The sequence below is a fragment of the Electrophorus electricus genome, chromosome 18 (assembly GCF_041902795.1).
Source record: "Electrophorus electricus isolate QZ-2024a chromosome 18, ASM4190279v1, whole genome shotgun sequence".
In the NCBI taxonomy this organism is placed as follows: Eukaryota; Metazoa; Chordata; class Actinopteri; order Gymnotiformes; family Gymnotidae; genus Electrophorus; species Electrophorus electricus.
In genome coordinates, this window is record NC_137514.1 from 15205554 (window position 1) to 15221273 (window position 15720).

The window sequence follows — 15720 nt, forward strand, 5'->3', positions numbered from 1 at the left end:
CTGTGATGCAGCTTATTTACGTGATCTTGGACTGAAGGGAAAACCTCTTCCACAGTCATATATCTAAATGGAGTGAGAGCGTCTTAAAACATGCTTAGTTAATTGCACACAATATGTTTAAGGTTTTAGTCCTTAAAGGCTAATTCTGTACTTTATAGCGAATCTCCAAAGGCTGATGGTTATTTTTATTTTGTTATATCTATTTTCATCCCCTTTTTACACCCCCACCTACACCCTCACTCATCCTCAAACACCCCCACCCTCACACACACACATCCTCACACCCATACACTCTCACTCACTCTCAAACACCCCCACCCTCACACACACACACACATCCTCACACCCATACACTCTCACTCACTCTCAAACACCCCCACCCCCACCCACTCACTCCTGCGCATCTTCTCCAGGCGCCGCTGCCTCTTCTCCTCTCGGAGACGTGCCTCCTCCTCCTCCTGGTCCTGCCGGCACTTGTGGAAGTTCTCCACCACCACGCCCACGAACATGTTCAGCACGAAGAAGCTGACGATCAGCAGGAAGGAGATGAAGTAGAGCAGCATCCAGGGGTTGTGGTTCTTCGCAGGCTGGAGCAGCAAGAACCACAGACATGGAGAGAGTGAGAGAGAGAGAGAGAGAGAGAGAGAGCAAATACAGCAAAGCATTTAAGAAGTGGTCAAGGAGGGCAGAGAGCAAGGACTATTCCAGAAACAAACAGACAAACAAACAAACAAAAAAACTACATTCGTTAATCAGGCTGGTGCTCTTCGGCGAACAGTCTGGGGATTTGGAGACCCGGGCGAAACTCATTTAAGTGACGAGTGAGATGAAGGGCACACTTTCTCTAATTATCTGCTCCGGCTGATTCCTAGGGGCTTTCAACAAACCGCCATCATGTTTCGTGGCGGAGTGCTTTGGGTCAGCGCACTCGCTGGCACGTGGGACCATGCGGGTTCACAACGCAGGACCTTTGCTGCCCGGAAATGTTGGGCAGTGCATGTAGGGTGGGTGGGAGTGTCACCATGCAATGAAAAGGCTTCCCCATCCCCCCAATGTAAAGGGAGGGGGAAGAGATTGATGGTGGAAGGGAAGCTGGTCACAGAGGAGCTTATCAGCAAGAAAACACACACAGAGAGACAGAGAGAGAGAGAGAGAGAGAGAGAGAGAGACAGAGAGAGAGAGAGAGAGAGAGGAGAGAGAGAGAGAGAGAGAGGAGAGAGAGAGAGAGAGAGAGAGAGAGAGAGAGAGAGAGAGAGAGAGAGAGAGAGAGAGAGAAAGAGAGAGAGAGAGACAGAGAGAGAGAGAGAGAGAGAGAGAGAGAGAGGAGAGAAGGAGAGACAGGGAGAGACAGAGAGAGAGAGAGAGAGAGAGAGAGAGAGAGACAGAGAGAGAGAGAGAGAGAGAGAGAGAGACAGAGAGAGAGAGAGAGAGAGAGAGAGAGAGAGAGAGAGAGAGAAAGAGAGACAGGGGAGAGACAGAGAGAGAGAGAGAGAGAGAGAGCGAGAGAGAGAGAGAGAGAGAGAGAGACAGAGAGACAGAGAGAGACAGAGAGAGAGAGAGAGAGACAGAGAGAGAGAGAGAGAGAGAGACAGGGAGGATATTTATAGACTATATGTCACATCTTGCAGACAATGCAATTGATACTTGTCTGCGCACACACATATATGAGCCTCTATTACAGCTACACAACACACTCATTGTTTCAGAGACATGTTCTTGTTCTCTTATAGTGGTTTTCCCTTCTGTGTGAGAGTGAGTGTGTGCATGTGTTTGTGTGTGGGGAAACTCTCATTGGATTTTTAAATGATGATGATAACCTATCCCATTCAGCCTTTTGTGAGATTTGTGTGTAAATCTGTGGGTGCACGCACGCACACATGTGTATGTATGTGTGTGTGAAGCAGTACAGTGTAGTGAAGTGTGAAGCAGTGGAGTGTCATTGTGCTTTTGTTGTTGAGCTTGCAGGACAAAGCTAGAAAACAAAGCAGACACAAGGTTGGTGGATATTTAGATCTTTCGCGCACACGCACACACACACACACACACACACCTGTTGGTCCACAGCCACTGCGTCTAATCCATCATACATGATGTTGACCCAGCCGTCTTTAGATGACAGGACAAACAACGACATCAATGCCTGCAAAAAAAAAACCCAAATCAAATGAATAATAGGAAGTAAAAAGAGGTCCAGTATTTTAGCCTGGGGAACTCGAAATCAGCAGAAACAATGACGCATGAGGAAATGACGAAATGAATATCAGAATGGAGATTTTACAGCATAAGAATTATAGAAAGCTGGCCTGCAAGCTAGGAAACTGGATTAATTGGATAGACAGACAGACAGACAGACAGACAGACAGACAGATAGACAGATAGATAGATAGATAGATAGATAGATAGATAGATAGATAGATAGATAGATAGATAGATAGATAGATAGATAGATAGATAGATAGATAGATAGATAGATAGATAGATAGATAGATAGATAGAGACAGACAGACAGACTGATGGACAGATGGATAAATGTACTTTATTGATCCCCAAGGGGAAATCTAGGTGTTACAGCAGTAAAGACTGAAGTGGATACCTAATGAGCAGACACAATATAACACAATCCCACATATGATCTGTCTAAAAGAAGTAAGCATTTTGTATGGATTTTATAAGTATTTGCTTATTTGTGAAAATGTCTGAAAAAAGAAATCCCTCTAAACTGCTTGTCTGTTAAAGCAGGAGTGTGTCTGTCACATCCTAACTGGCCCAGGTTGAAGTGGTAACATGCGTGTCACATCATACCTGGTCCAGGTTGAAGCAGGAGTGTGTGTGTCATGTCATACCTGGCCCAGGTGGAAGCGGGAGTGTGTGACACATCATACCTGGCCCATTTTGAAGTAGACTGTCTGTGACATTATACCTGGCACAGGTTGAAGTGGTAGCCTGTGTGTCACATCATTCTTGGCCAAGATTAAAGTGGTAGCATATCTCTAACTTCATACCTAGCCCAGATTGAAGTGGGAGCTTGTGTATCATGTCATACATGGCCCAGTTTGAAGCTGGAGCATGCGTGTGTGTGTCACTTCATTCAATGGCCAGGTTGAGCAGTAGTGTGTCTGTCATGTCATACCTAGCCCAGGTTGAAGTGGTAGTTTGTCTGTCATATCATCCCTGGCAAAAGTTAAAGCAGTAGTGTGTTTATCATATCACACCTGGACCAGGCTGAACTGGCCCAAGTTGTAGCGGTAGCGCGTATGTCATGTCAATCCTGGCCTAGGTTGAAGTAGTGTGTCTGTTATGTCATACCTGACTGAGGTTGAAGCAGGAGTGTGTGTGTGTCATGTCATACCTGGCCCAGGTTGTCGAAGTTATATTTGCGGCGGACCCATCTGTATTTTGCCCGCAGACACTCTGATTTGTTGGTGATGTTTCTGGTGTCAAAGCCTTCGCAATGATGAAACTTTCCCTTGAAGAGCTGAGAGAGAGACAAAAAGGCTCATTGGCGTAATTCATTGGCACACTATGAAAAAATAATATGCTGACGCTGAACTGTATTTTAGGAATGTGCCTCCAGGCAAGGATTGATTAGATTTAGCATGAGTAGTTTATAAAGTGGCCATCAGATTACTTAGTTGATAGCTAGTCAATAGCCAGGTTTTTGAAAGACCACGCTAGATATGAAGTAATTATTAGTGATGGATTATGGATAACAGTTGGCATGACTTCCAGTAGGCTAACATCAATATTTCACTGCATGTCAATGAAGATAACTACTCCATATTATCCTAGCCAACTAAAGATCTGTAATAAATCCATATACTCCCAGTAAAGTTCAAGTGAGCACAGGAAATCATTATTTGCTGCTTGTTATTTCAGACCTCTATATGAACTTCTGCATTTAAACTGGGGTTGAACAAAACATTTTTAATTTTTGGCATGATAGTTATGCTTCAGGTAATGTTTGAGTACCATAATGTAGCTGTAACTATATTCTAGGTAGCACTGTGTTACAAATGAGGAATAAAGAAATTACACATGGCTAGTACCCAAATAACCACTGTAAAACATTTAGAACATTTTATTAATGATTGAGTACATTAAACAGCTCTTTTATATATATATATATTAATAAGTTCTAACATATGGCACAAGTGTCTGTGTACTTTTACCTGGACTCCCAGTATACCAAACACAATGAAGAAAGCACAGCAGATCAGTACAATATTTCCTATTGGTCTCAAAGATGTTATCAGTGTTTCAACCACCAGCTTTAGTCCTGGAGCCCTGCTTATGACTCTGAACACACACACGCACACGCACACACACACACACACACACACACACACACACACACACACACACACACACACACACACACACAAAGACCACATTTCAGTGACTCCATCAGACCCATGTAGTGACTCCTCATAGAGTGGTATAAAACACCCTCTGCTGCCCCTTTGCTGCCATCTACAATAAGTGCCATTTCAGAACCATGGACAGCACATCTTACTCCGATATCGTTAAACTGAAAAAGAAGTGGAAAAAATGCATCATTACTTAAATTAGATTAGGCACTACAGACAGTTATTAATATTAATATTATTATTATTATTATTATTATTATTATTATTATTATTATTAATAATAATAATAATAATTTATTTAATCAGAAAATTAAGCACATTCGAGATAACATTAAGAGTATTAACGTGACATCGGGCAGCTACTTAGAGATTAGAACAACCAATCCAAAACAGACTCTAGAATTCTTTACACCTATCCAAGAGCCAGAACTTACATCTCTGATCTTGTACTCAAAATCCTCCACTGGCTTACTAGAGTCACTGCCCACACACTTTCTTAAGGTAATCCTACCTGAAGTAATTGAACCTTTACTAAATTTAATAAACTCCTCCTTGAACCTTGGCTTTGTTCCTTAATCTTTCAAATTAGCAGTAATCAGACAATTTATCAAAAAATCTAACCTTGACTCATGTCAGCTGTCAAACTACAGGCCAATCTCAAACCTTCCATTTATTTCCAAGGTCCTAGTAAAAGCTGTAGCTCAGCAGCTACAGTCTTGGTTCCTCTCAAGGCTTCTTCCTCATGCTCTAGGGAGCTTTTTCTTGTCACTGTCGCACTTGGGTTGCTCACTGGGGGCTTTGACTTGGACATTTGTAAAGCTGTTTTGTTTTGACATCTGCTGTAAACAGTGCTATATAAATAAATGTTATTTTATTTGATTATTATTATTATTATTATTATTATTAATAATAAATTTCTAGTTGTGCACACTATACATACATTGTAAATGCTATACAATATATACAAAAATTTCCCACTTGCCCTGCGCAGTCTTATCTTAGTGTTAGTCTTATCTGCATTTTATCTTAGCTGTTCTCAGGACTGCACTCTTCTGTACGTAAATATCGGATGTTGTTCCTGGGATCTACTGGAGCCATTCTCCCAGTTTGGGGGTCACAGCTCCACTGTTGCTTTCGGCTTCCACATCTTTTCTTGCATCTCACTGTTATGTGCTGGATTGTCTCAGGGGCATCTTTGCACAGCCTGCATCTGGGGTCCTACCTGGTGCGGTAGATCCCAGCCTCTATTAATCTATATTGGAGTGAAACCCTCCCTGCCAGAGATGGAAGCCAGTGACATCCATAACCACGCTTGGTGATGATTTCACTGAGATGCTTCAGGCCTATGCAGAACAGCAGCTGGGGACAGGGCATATCCTTGGCTGTTAATGGTGACTCATAATATTGGCCTGAAGTTGGCCTCTAGGCATGTCTGCAACAGCTTCACTGTGTTCTTGATGAAGGCACTTAGAGTCCTGTTGATGTTACACAGCATTAAGCATTCCAGGATCCATGTGTGGGGCACTGAATCATATGCTTTCTTGTAGTCATTCCAAGCTGTGCACAGGTTGATCTGCCTGGTCTTACAGTCTCAAGTCATTGTTTTATCCACCAGTAGCTGGTGCTTGCCTCCTCTGGTGTTCATGCCAATGTCTTTATGGGCCTTGCTCATGTTTTGAGTCATGTACTAAGCATTGAGCAACCTCCCTGAACTCATCTTAGCCACAATGATGCCTGACAGGATCTTCCATGTTGCGCAGAGGCAGGTTATCAGCTGGTATTTGATGGAACTACCCCTTTCTGTGGTTCCTTCAGGATCAGGACTGTCCAGACTTCAGTTACTAGATCCTTTCAGAGATGTTTCTGTGGTCTCCTCTCAGGTTCAATAACTACAGTGCATTGTTGTTTCTTCTCCCATATGCTTTTCCGTTATTGTTCGGTCTCCAACTTTGGAGAGTTTGTTCTCATGCTGTTATCTGGCACTTTAGATGGCTCATGGGAGAACATCGTATTTATTCTCCTGGCTTCTGCTTCTCATGTGTACCTCTTCAGGTGGGCAACCAGAGCTGTTGATCTTTGATGGTCAGTCTCGAAGGCCTCAGGTATGGACAGCTTGTTTTATTTCTCAGCTAATTTCATCATGCTTTTCTGCACTTCTGATAGCTGGCTGACTTCTCTCTATATTGCCCTTATCTTGGCCTCAAACCTCCTTCTGCATCTAGGATCCTGCTCTTTGATGATGTTCATCTTGTAGCCAAGTATCTCAAATATTACTGTTGCTGTGGTGTATATGAGTTTGTTGTTTCAGTGGTGGTCACAGTAGTGATCATCTGTAGTGCTGCATTCACATCTTCCAGCAGCCTTTTAGGTTCATCACTTGGTCTTGGTCTGGTATGAGTGATGCCCAGCTTAACCATGATCTTCAATCTCAGATCAGCAGAATATATAGATATTCACATAGTACAAATTCATATTTAAGAAACTAAATCTTTAAAGGTGTCATAGAAAGGAAAACTCTATTTACTTTGGCATAACTGAATAAGGAGAGTTTGGTACATGTAACTAGCATACCATGAATCTCAAAATCTGTTGTCACCTCCTTCAAATGTAAAATCTGCATAATCAAAACAGGGACATAAAAAGCTGATTCCAATTCCAAAATTTACACTGCTAAAATGTGCATACACCAGACTATGTTCAACCCAAAGCATAGCCGAAACTCTTCTGCAGGTAACTATTATGAAGAACAAAATGACAACAGCACAACACACATGGTTAACAGGATCCCATACAAAATGTTAGTTTGCTCTGCACATTTCATTCAGACAGATTCTCAAACGTTCAGCATTTGACACTCAAAAGAGGGCTTCCAACTTTATTGGCACCCCAAGCCCAACTGCAACCTGTAAGAAGCTACAAACCTATGCTAGCTATGTGATTTTATTTGCTTTTTGTCAGATGAAGCGGGATCATCTGATGTATAAATCTGTCAGGTAAATCTCTCATTTATAATTCAACAATACATAACTCAGAAGCTAGCTAGTCAACTAGCAAATTAGTTTAGTTGCTTAGAGATAGCTAATCTAGGCATATAGCTAGCTAGCAAACCTTCTAGTTATCATTAGCTTCTGCACTGAAGTGAAAATTACTGTCATTTGATAAGACTGGTCAGTCGGTTTTGTTTGACAACTGAAATATCCTCTGATGCAGGCTCAAACATATACAGTGGCATGACTAAACATTTGTTCACCTCTCAGTTAGCTAGCGATTGATTTTGATCTGCTAATCCTGTGTGAGCATGGTGCCTTGCTGTAAACCAACCTATCAGAGCAGAGTTCATCAATTATTTAAAAGCCCACCAAAAAAGGATTGTAAATTAAAGAAAATAGCTCATTTAATTCCAGTACCAAATCAGAGTTGTAAATTAGTGTGTTTAACTGTATCTGGGTATTTTTCGCCCTGACAAAAGTCCCATGTCTTCTATATAGACATCGGAGGACAATTTAAAAATACTGATTAAATGCTTAGGGCACCTTTAAAGCACATTGCTCAAACAGAGTCTTTAATGACAAATTTGAACCCCCCCCCAATCACCTGAGCGGTCTCAGGGTTCTCAGGAGTCGCAGCACACGTAGGATACCCAGGATGCGGTTGCCGCCGGATGAGGCCAGTGATACCAGGATGTCCACCACAGACACGAAAACGAGCAGGCCGTCCAGCACATTCCAGCTGCTCTGCAGGTATGAGCCGGGCCCTGCATACAGCCCCATGGCCACCACCTGCCCACACACACCCACACATGCTCTGTCATGTATAATACAATATAATAGAAATATAACACCACACAAATAAGTGCATATTACATACAACAACAAAGAATGACACTGGCACCCACAAGGTTAAAATAGGGATGTCAGATGCAATTGAGCGTGTGTGTGTGTGTGTGTGTGTGTGTGTGTGCACGCGCATCTCTACTGTCTACCTTAACAGTCATCTCAGCTATAAAGATCACAGTGAAGATGTAGTTAGACACACTGAGGAACACACGCTCCTATAAACAAGGGAGAAGATCATTTGCAAGATAAATTGACAGGACACTTCATACAGCGATGCAATATTCAACATAAAAACAGGAATTTCTGAGCAGGTGAAAGATGGGCGGATGGAGCAATGCCATTAAATTGGAACAAAAGAATATTTACAATTGTTCCAGCTTTGAATGAGACTGATGGGAGGGAGCTGTAGTCTCACAGGAGCAGGAAGGTTAAGGGTAGTTTGGTACCGTGGTACAAATGACTATTGCATTATCAAAAAATGTTGCAAATTAAATGAAGTGAAGTAAGGGCATGGAATGAAGTGAAGTAAGGGCATGGAAATTTAATTCACCATGCTCTGGGGCTGGATGTCAGGCCTCTCTAGTGCGATGGTAATGCAGTTGAGGAAGATGAAGATCAGGACAATGTGATCAAACATCTTATGAGTGATGATCTTCTGACAGCGCACACGGAACCTGCACAGAGAAAGAGAGGTGGAGAAACAGACAGCCATATCAGTGTATTGGTGCTGGTTTGAAGTGGGTGTATTTGCTTCATGAGTGTACAAAGTCCAATTGCTTGGGGACCAATATTTTTCACCCTGCAGCATGTAGCAGTGTCCTGGCTCATGTATGAATACTCACTTATTTTGTGGTGAGAATAAATAAAATGACCAGTCCTCATGTTCTCTGCACCACTGGGGTTTATATGGTTCCAGTATCTTCTTCAGCATAATGCACCAGTTCTGCAAAACATTTAGACACAGACACACACACACACACACCCACACACACACACACACACACAAACTTGGGTGTTCATAGATTGGCAAGATAGCTATCTTAGACACCTTGTGCTAATGTTTCAGATGTCCATCTCGCTGAATAACCTGTTGTATACTAGTTATAACTAGTTAGCACTAGCTTCTTACAATTCAGTTGTCCACTGCAGTGATAGCTACTCTATCATCCCATTTATATGATTGGTAAAATAAAATCTAGAACGTGGGCATGTGCATGTCTGCAGCCGGTCAGCCAATTATTTAGCCAGCAGTTTTCACAAACACACTTTTCCAGTTTTCAAGGACCAAATATGCAGTCAAAGCTTTTATAAAGCGGTAGGAATGGCATGCTATTGTCATCTGACAAGCTCATTGGAAAAAAAAAAGACTCCATTTCAGTTCAAATGCAGCCTACCTAGGCAGTTGTACTGGCAAAATGTAGGACTGCTCATTATGTAGTGAGCTACTTTAAGACTTCACTTTTCAGTCAGGTAAAGGTGGAAAAAGAGAGAATGAAGTATTACGTGGATAGTATGGTGAAATGAAAAGAAACGATGAGCCTGTACCAGAAAGGACTCAGGTGAGAGAGAGACAATATCAGAGACAGATGGAGATGGTTACAGTTACAGCCAGAAAGACGGAAAAGACAGACAGCAGCTTCAACCTCATCCAAGTCATCATCCTCCTCGCTGTGCATGTGAGAGTTCTCCTCCCGCCGAGATCTGTGTGGAGAGGAAGGACCGGATCCATCTACTCTGCCGTTACATTCCATGTAGGGGCGTGACATGGGCGGGACCTGCAGGAAGTCAGGCATATCGAACGACTCGAGGCGTGAAACTCCACCCAGGCTGCCCGTCCTGCTGGACTTCCCCTCCTCTGATTGGTCGTCATCGAAACTGTCCCGCTCCTCGCTTGAGAGGAGTGACTCATGCTCTCCTGACTGACCACGCCTCTTGAGGCTTGGGGCGTGGCCTAGGCTGTTCCAGCTGGAGCGACGGCTTCCCCATAGGCTGGACTACACACACACACACACACACACACACACACACACGCGTGCGCAGACACACACACACACGCGCACACACACACACACACACACACACACAAACTGGCAACTTATGACATTTCAAATCTTTTGTTTTACCCCACATTCTTGTGTTATTCTCCACATTTCAGAATATTAGATTAGGAATTTTTAATAGAAATTAAAGTTTGAATTGCATGCCAGAGGTCAACCTGTCAGTTGCTAACTAACCTATTTTGCTTCTAGTCAATTTGCTATTAGTAATTGCATGAACACGGCACTTGTTTCGTCAAAAAAGTTGACCGTCATTTGCAGTATGCAGATTCCACCACTACTCCCGTTTCTCTTAGGGGCCTGGCATTCATTTCACTCATTACAACTCTCTTGACATTTAGAAATACTCAGCACTTGACTGCTGAGCTGTTTTGAAACAGAGCACAATAAACAAGCATTTAGCCTTAATACACTTTCATTTAAAATGAGTGCTGGAATGGAATTTATCTCACAATACAGTGAATTAATTTACAGATCTGAATACCTCAGAGCTTGCAGCTTGCTAGTCAATGTTTTATTATTATTTATTATTGTGGGTGTTTGTAGTCCTGTGTTGTTTACTTGTTGCATTGTGTGTATATTTTAAATTTTTCCTAATTTTTTAAGCACATCTTCACTCTTATTGAGAGTTGAGAATCAGCATTACTATCTGAAAGCATGTGAAAGACTATTATATTACCAGCAGCTTGTGTTATCAGTACCAATGGCATCTCTGGAAGACCAATGACTTTTGTACTGCTATGAGTGCCACATCAAAGAAAATAAATCGAATTTGCTCACCCATTTATATTATATGCACAGAGATCAAAAACACTAGCTGTCTGATAGTATTGGATCTTAGTGAGTGAGTGTACACATTGGTGTTTGTGCGTTGGCTGAATGAAAGGGTAATGGAGCTGTGCCCACCAGAGATCGCTGGTCGTGGTGCTCGTTAGATGCGTTGCTGCTGCGTCGTGATTGGCTATCGACGTGGGAGACGTCAGTCCAGGGCGAGGCACAGGGGTTTGTATGTGTGCTGTAGGGGGGCATGGCTGCCCTGGGCTCCAGGTGTCCGTTGGAGATGGGCATCAATGTGTGCATTTTCACCTCTGACCCTGGGATCAAACGTCAGTCAAACAACAACAACAACAACAACAACAACAAAATCTGCATGCACCTGCACAAACCTGCATAAACAGAAACACGCAGTTTGCACACGCACACAGATGTGCGAGTACCTGAATTTATCAGCTCTCTCAATTTGTCCTCTTCATCAAAGTCAGAGGATAAAACATCATCATCACTCTCTGACCTACTGGCATCACCCTAACAAAGAGAGAGAGAGAATGAGAGAAAGAGTGAGAGTCAGAGAGAGAGATAGAAAGACAGAACGACAAAGAGACAAAGAAAAATAAAGAGACCGATAAAGAAGAAAAAACATTTATCAATAATTACTGGGAAATCAGAAACAATGTTCTTAACACTGTGGCTTGGGTCATGTTCACTAATTGTTCAATTTTGTCTTCACGTTCTGGTCAGAGAGTGTGCACCATGTCTTCCTGTCTCGTGATTTATTTAGAATTTTAGGATGTAATTAACCTCACCACTCTAAGTGACTCTAATGGCATACTACCATGGTATCATGCAATGGCCAGCTTGGAAAAATAATCAGCTGAGTAGAATCTGAATCCTTGCCATTTCTTTGGATAAGAGAGAGAGAGAGTATGTGTGTGTGTGTGTGTGTGCGTGTGTGTGTGTGTGTGTGTGTGTGTGTGTGTGTGTCCAGGCTATTGCATGGAGGTATTTGTGATATATCCTTGACAAAGGACTATAGAAAGATTAAAAGACAGAAGAGAAAAGAAGCAGGCAACAAAGGGAGTTTGAGTGAAAGCGTTTCGGTATCAAACACATACTCGCGACAGCTGTGCTCAGGTAGTGCGGCATTATCGCCTACATGCACACAAACACACACACACACACACACACACACACACACACACACACACACACACACACACACACACACACACACACACACACACACACACACACACACACACAGCCTTGGCAGCGATTCAAATACCTAATTCTGAACTGCAGGGAAATTATACACAAACTCCAGTGCAGTGTTTATACATGCCTTTGATGCATTGCCTACAGAAAGCCTCATGGGATATTCGCCACTAGATGATGCTCCTGAATCTTCCCTAATCTCTCTTCTTGCCTCTTTCAGAGGAGTAAGTAAGTTACAGAACAAGAGCAGGATGTTAATTTCTCTCCTCTTGTCTATGGTTAATGGCTGCTCTTTACCCATTCATAATCTCTCCCCTCTTCTCCTCTCCACACCTCACATCCCCTCCAGGAAGCATGCAGAGTTAAGGGCGGTCTAGACCTCATGATTAAAAACTCACCAATCTGACCAGCTCAATTTGAACCATTCTGACCCGATGCGGCACGGACTCTAGTGAATTCAACCCCCGGTTCAAATTCGCACTTCTCTGTCGGAGCTGAACTCAGCTTCACCCCTAAGCAAAGGATAACGGGGAAACGCTGGCCTGGACGATGAGTGACAGCTCGGCTTGCGAGCCGGTCTGCCATGAGGGGGCCACGGGGGAATAGGTCAGAGGTCAATAGGTCAATAAGTCATTCTCCTCAAGGAATCCTTTCCAAGATGCTGTCACCCGCGCCACAATCACATCACACGCCCCCCACCCGTCCCTGGCGACACTGATGTTCTGTGCTGTTCGGTTTCTGGTTTCCACCCCAGCTGAAGAAGGCACTGGGCTTGAGGCGTGAAAACAAGACCCCCAACACTAGCACCACCGACACGACCGCTCTGCCCCCACCATGGCATAGACACGTGAAAGGAGCTGCTGCCTCCTTTCCCCTTTGACCCTTTACCTCGGCCTGGAAGCCCTCCACTAAAATGGCCACCAGCAGGTTGAAGAGGACATAGTTTCCAAAGGTCATCAGAGCCACGAAGTACAGAGCGGCCCAGGGCGTCGTGGATGCCATGCCATTATACAAGACTACATTCCAGTCCTCCTGGGTCAGTATCTGCAAGGAGATGGAGTGTGTTAAGAGAGACAGAGAGGGGGAGAGAGAGAGAGAGAGAGAGAGCGAGAGAGAGAGAGAGAGAGAGAGAGAGAGAGAGAGAGAGAGAGAGAGAGACAGAGAGAGGGGTATGCATACAAGCTCTTAGAAGTACCATCTGCAAAAACTGACCAAGATCACATACTCCTATAGAGACACACAACAGACTCCATAATGTTCCATGTAACAGCATCTACCATGCTGTTACTTTAGAATTCTAGGACATTATGCAACTTTTCAGGCACATAAAAAAAGATCACATTAAAAAAACAAAACAAAAAAAACAATACAGGAGCCTATATAAGTGCTATAACATGTTGTAACATGATGTAACATGTCCAACAACTAGGCACTCTGGTGACAGGAAATACAAATGATTTTAAATTGTGCTGCTTAACCAGGCCCCACGACAGCCTCAATTTCTCTAATAAATATAAATATTTCTGACAACCATATGAAAAACACTTGCCAAGATACTGTAAAATTGGAGTTGTACAACAGCCACGTGGTTGCCCTGACTCAAAACAGCTGATGCCAGCAATTCACACAAACACCCACATGCCCAGACACACACACACACACACACGCACACACACACACACACACACTTACGCGCGCTGCTGCTTCTTTGACTGAGTGCAACGTTGAAATATTACTGTTTATAGAAGCGAGAGCAGGAGGAGCTTGAAGAAAAAGTGTCTGTTTACATTCAACCTCATCCTTAGCCTAGATATGGTTTCCCACCTTTGGTTCACTGAATATGCAACTACAGAGTCAAAACGCACCTTCATCTGGATTCTCCCCGAGGGAGGCCATTTTTACATAGGGTTGCCTGCCCTCGCTTCTGCTCTAGCTTGATTTAGAACAGAGGAAACAGAAAGTACACTTTACCTTGTATATTCTGCTACTGTATACTGTGTGCGTACACACACACACACACACACACACACACACACACACACACACCACCCACTGAGTTGGATTAGGGAAATTAAACTGCATTTCCACTGCTAGAGAATCCCTGACCTCCATAGCATCCCTTAGAGCCTGGAGTTAATACGGAACCATATCATCATTTACACAAGAGCCTCCAGCTTCCCACTGACCTCATCATGCTACCAATATTGCAGGGTCAAAGGTCGATGACCTAATCCTGCTGTAATAATGCCGGCCATGCCTGATGACGTAAGCAATTCTTAGACTGAACAGAGCTGTAGAAGCTTTTGGAAGCACAATTAGATGCACACACACACACACACACACACACACACACTTTTGGCCATCTCTATTATTGAACATCTTCTTTGAGACTGATAGCCGAAAGAGCATTTTCAAAAAATCCTTAGTGCTTTTGGAGTTTGACTTCAGTTTCAGCACTTTCAAGGATCACAAATTCCAGTGTATGTTTTTTGTCATTTCCTGTTTAATGCGTTTGAGGCTATTTTAACTTTTAATACTGCACTAGCCTGCATGAAAGCCTGCGGGAATATATTCTGACAAGTGCCAGGGAATAGCGAGAGAATGCCGACCTGGAACACTGTGACGATAGCCCAGAGGAGTGAGTCAAAATTCTTCCTGTCAGAGACGGTGTCCCCCCCCTCTGAGCGCAGAGTGAACTTGCACCCAAACAGATGCATCCCCAGTATACTGCAGAGAGAGAGAGAGAGAGAGAGAGAGAGGAGAGAAAGAGAGAGAGAGATGGAGCGGTCAAGAGAGAGAGAGAGAGACATGGGGAGTGAGGGGGTGTGGGGGATGGGGGAGGGGCCGAGAGGAGACAGAAAACAGAACATGGGTTGGCACTCATAATAAAATCTGCAGTTCTGTTCCTGAGTCTACAAGCGACACTCCCCACACTCCACAGTGTGAATGACCAAAGGACCATTTTGGTTTAACTATATGTGAATAGTGGTTGAATTTGTCATACACATTAAAATTACATTACATTTATAAATACACACACACACACACACACACACACAACAATACATATGTACAGACACACATGCATACATAAGCATTTTAGCACTTGCAGTCATCCGATCCACAAATGCACACACTCCCACCCCCTCCACCCAACCTGAAGATGAAGATGAAGAGCATGAGTAGCATGCAGAAGGTTGCCACGTTGTCCATGGTCTTCATCAGCACCACTAGCTGCCTACGCAGAGCCGGCAGGAAGCGCACCAGCTTCAGCACGCGGAGCAGCCGGAATGTCCGGAGCACCGACAGGCCGCCGTCTGCCTGCCCCATGATCTCCCACACGCTGCCGGGAGGATGAGGAAGGGGTGGGGTGGGTGGGTGGGTGAGGGGTGGGAGGGTTGTAATGTCAGCCTCGTTACCCCAGTGCGGCCAAGACTTCCCTTCCTTATCCTTCTAACTACATTCCCT

The 15720-nt window shown here is 43.6% G+C and overlaps 1 protein-coding gene across 1 annotated transcript in view; it reads right to left on the minus strand.

Annotated features, from left to right (window-relative positions):
* cacna1hb (calcium channel, voltage-dependent, T type, alpha 1H subunit b) overlaps nucleotides 1-15720 on the minus strand; it is a 44694-nt gene that overhangs the window by 6832 nt on the left and 22142 nt on the right. The window contains exons 10-23 of the mRNA XM_081700953.1: nucleotides 15410-15595; nucleotides 14862-14979; nucleotides 13141-13296; nucleotides 11478-11565; nucleotides 11167-11354; nucleotides 9847-10197; nucleotides 9046-9146; nucleotides 8754-8877; nucleotides 8350-8418; nucleotides 7962-8146; nucleotides 4170-4296; nucleotides 3350-3475; nucleotides 2051-2140; nucleotides 395-587 (exon numbers count right to left, since the gene is read on the minus strand). Coding sequence (XP_081557079.1) covers nucleotides 395-587; nucleotides 2051-2140; nucleotides 3350-3475; nucleotides 4170-4296; nucleotides 7962-8146; nucleotides 8350-8418; nucleotides 8754-8877; nucleotides 9046-9146; nucleotides 9847-10197; nucleotides 11167-11354; nucleotides 11478-11565; nucleotides 13141-13296; nucleotides 14862-14979; nucleotides 15410-15595 — 2102 coding nt within the window. The remainder of the gene's footprint in view (nucleotides 1-394; nucleotides 588-2050; nucleotides 2141-3349; nucleotides 3476-4169; nucleotides 4297-7961; nucleotides 8147-8349; nucleotides 8419-8753; nucleotides 8878-9045; nucleotides 9147-9846; nucleotides 10198-11166; nucleotides 11355-11477; nucleotides 11566-13140; nucleotides 13297-14861; nucleotides 14980-15409; nucleotides 15596-15720) is intronic.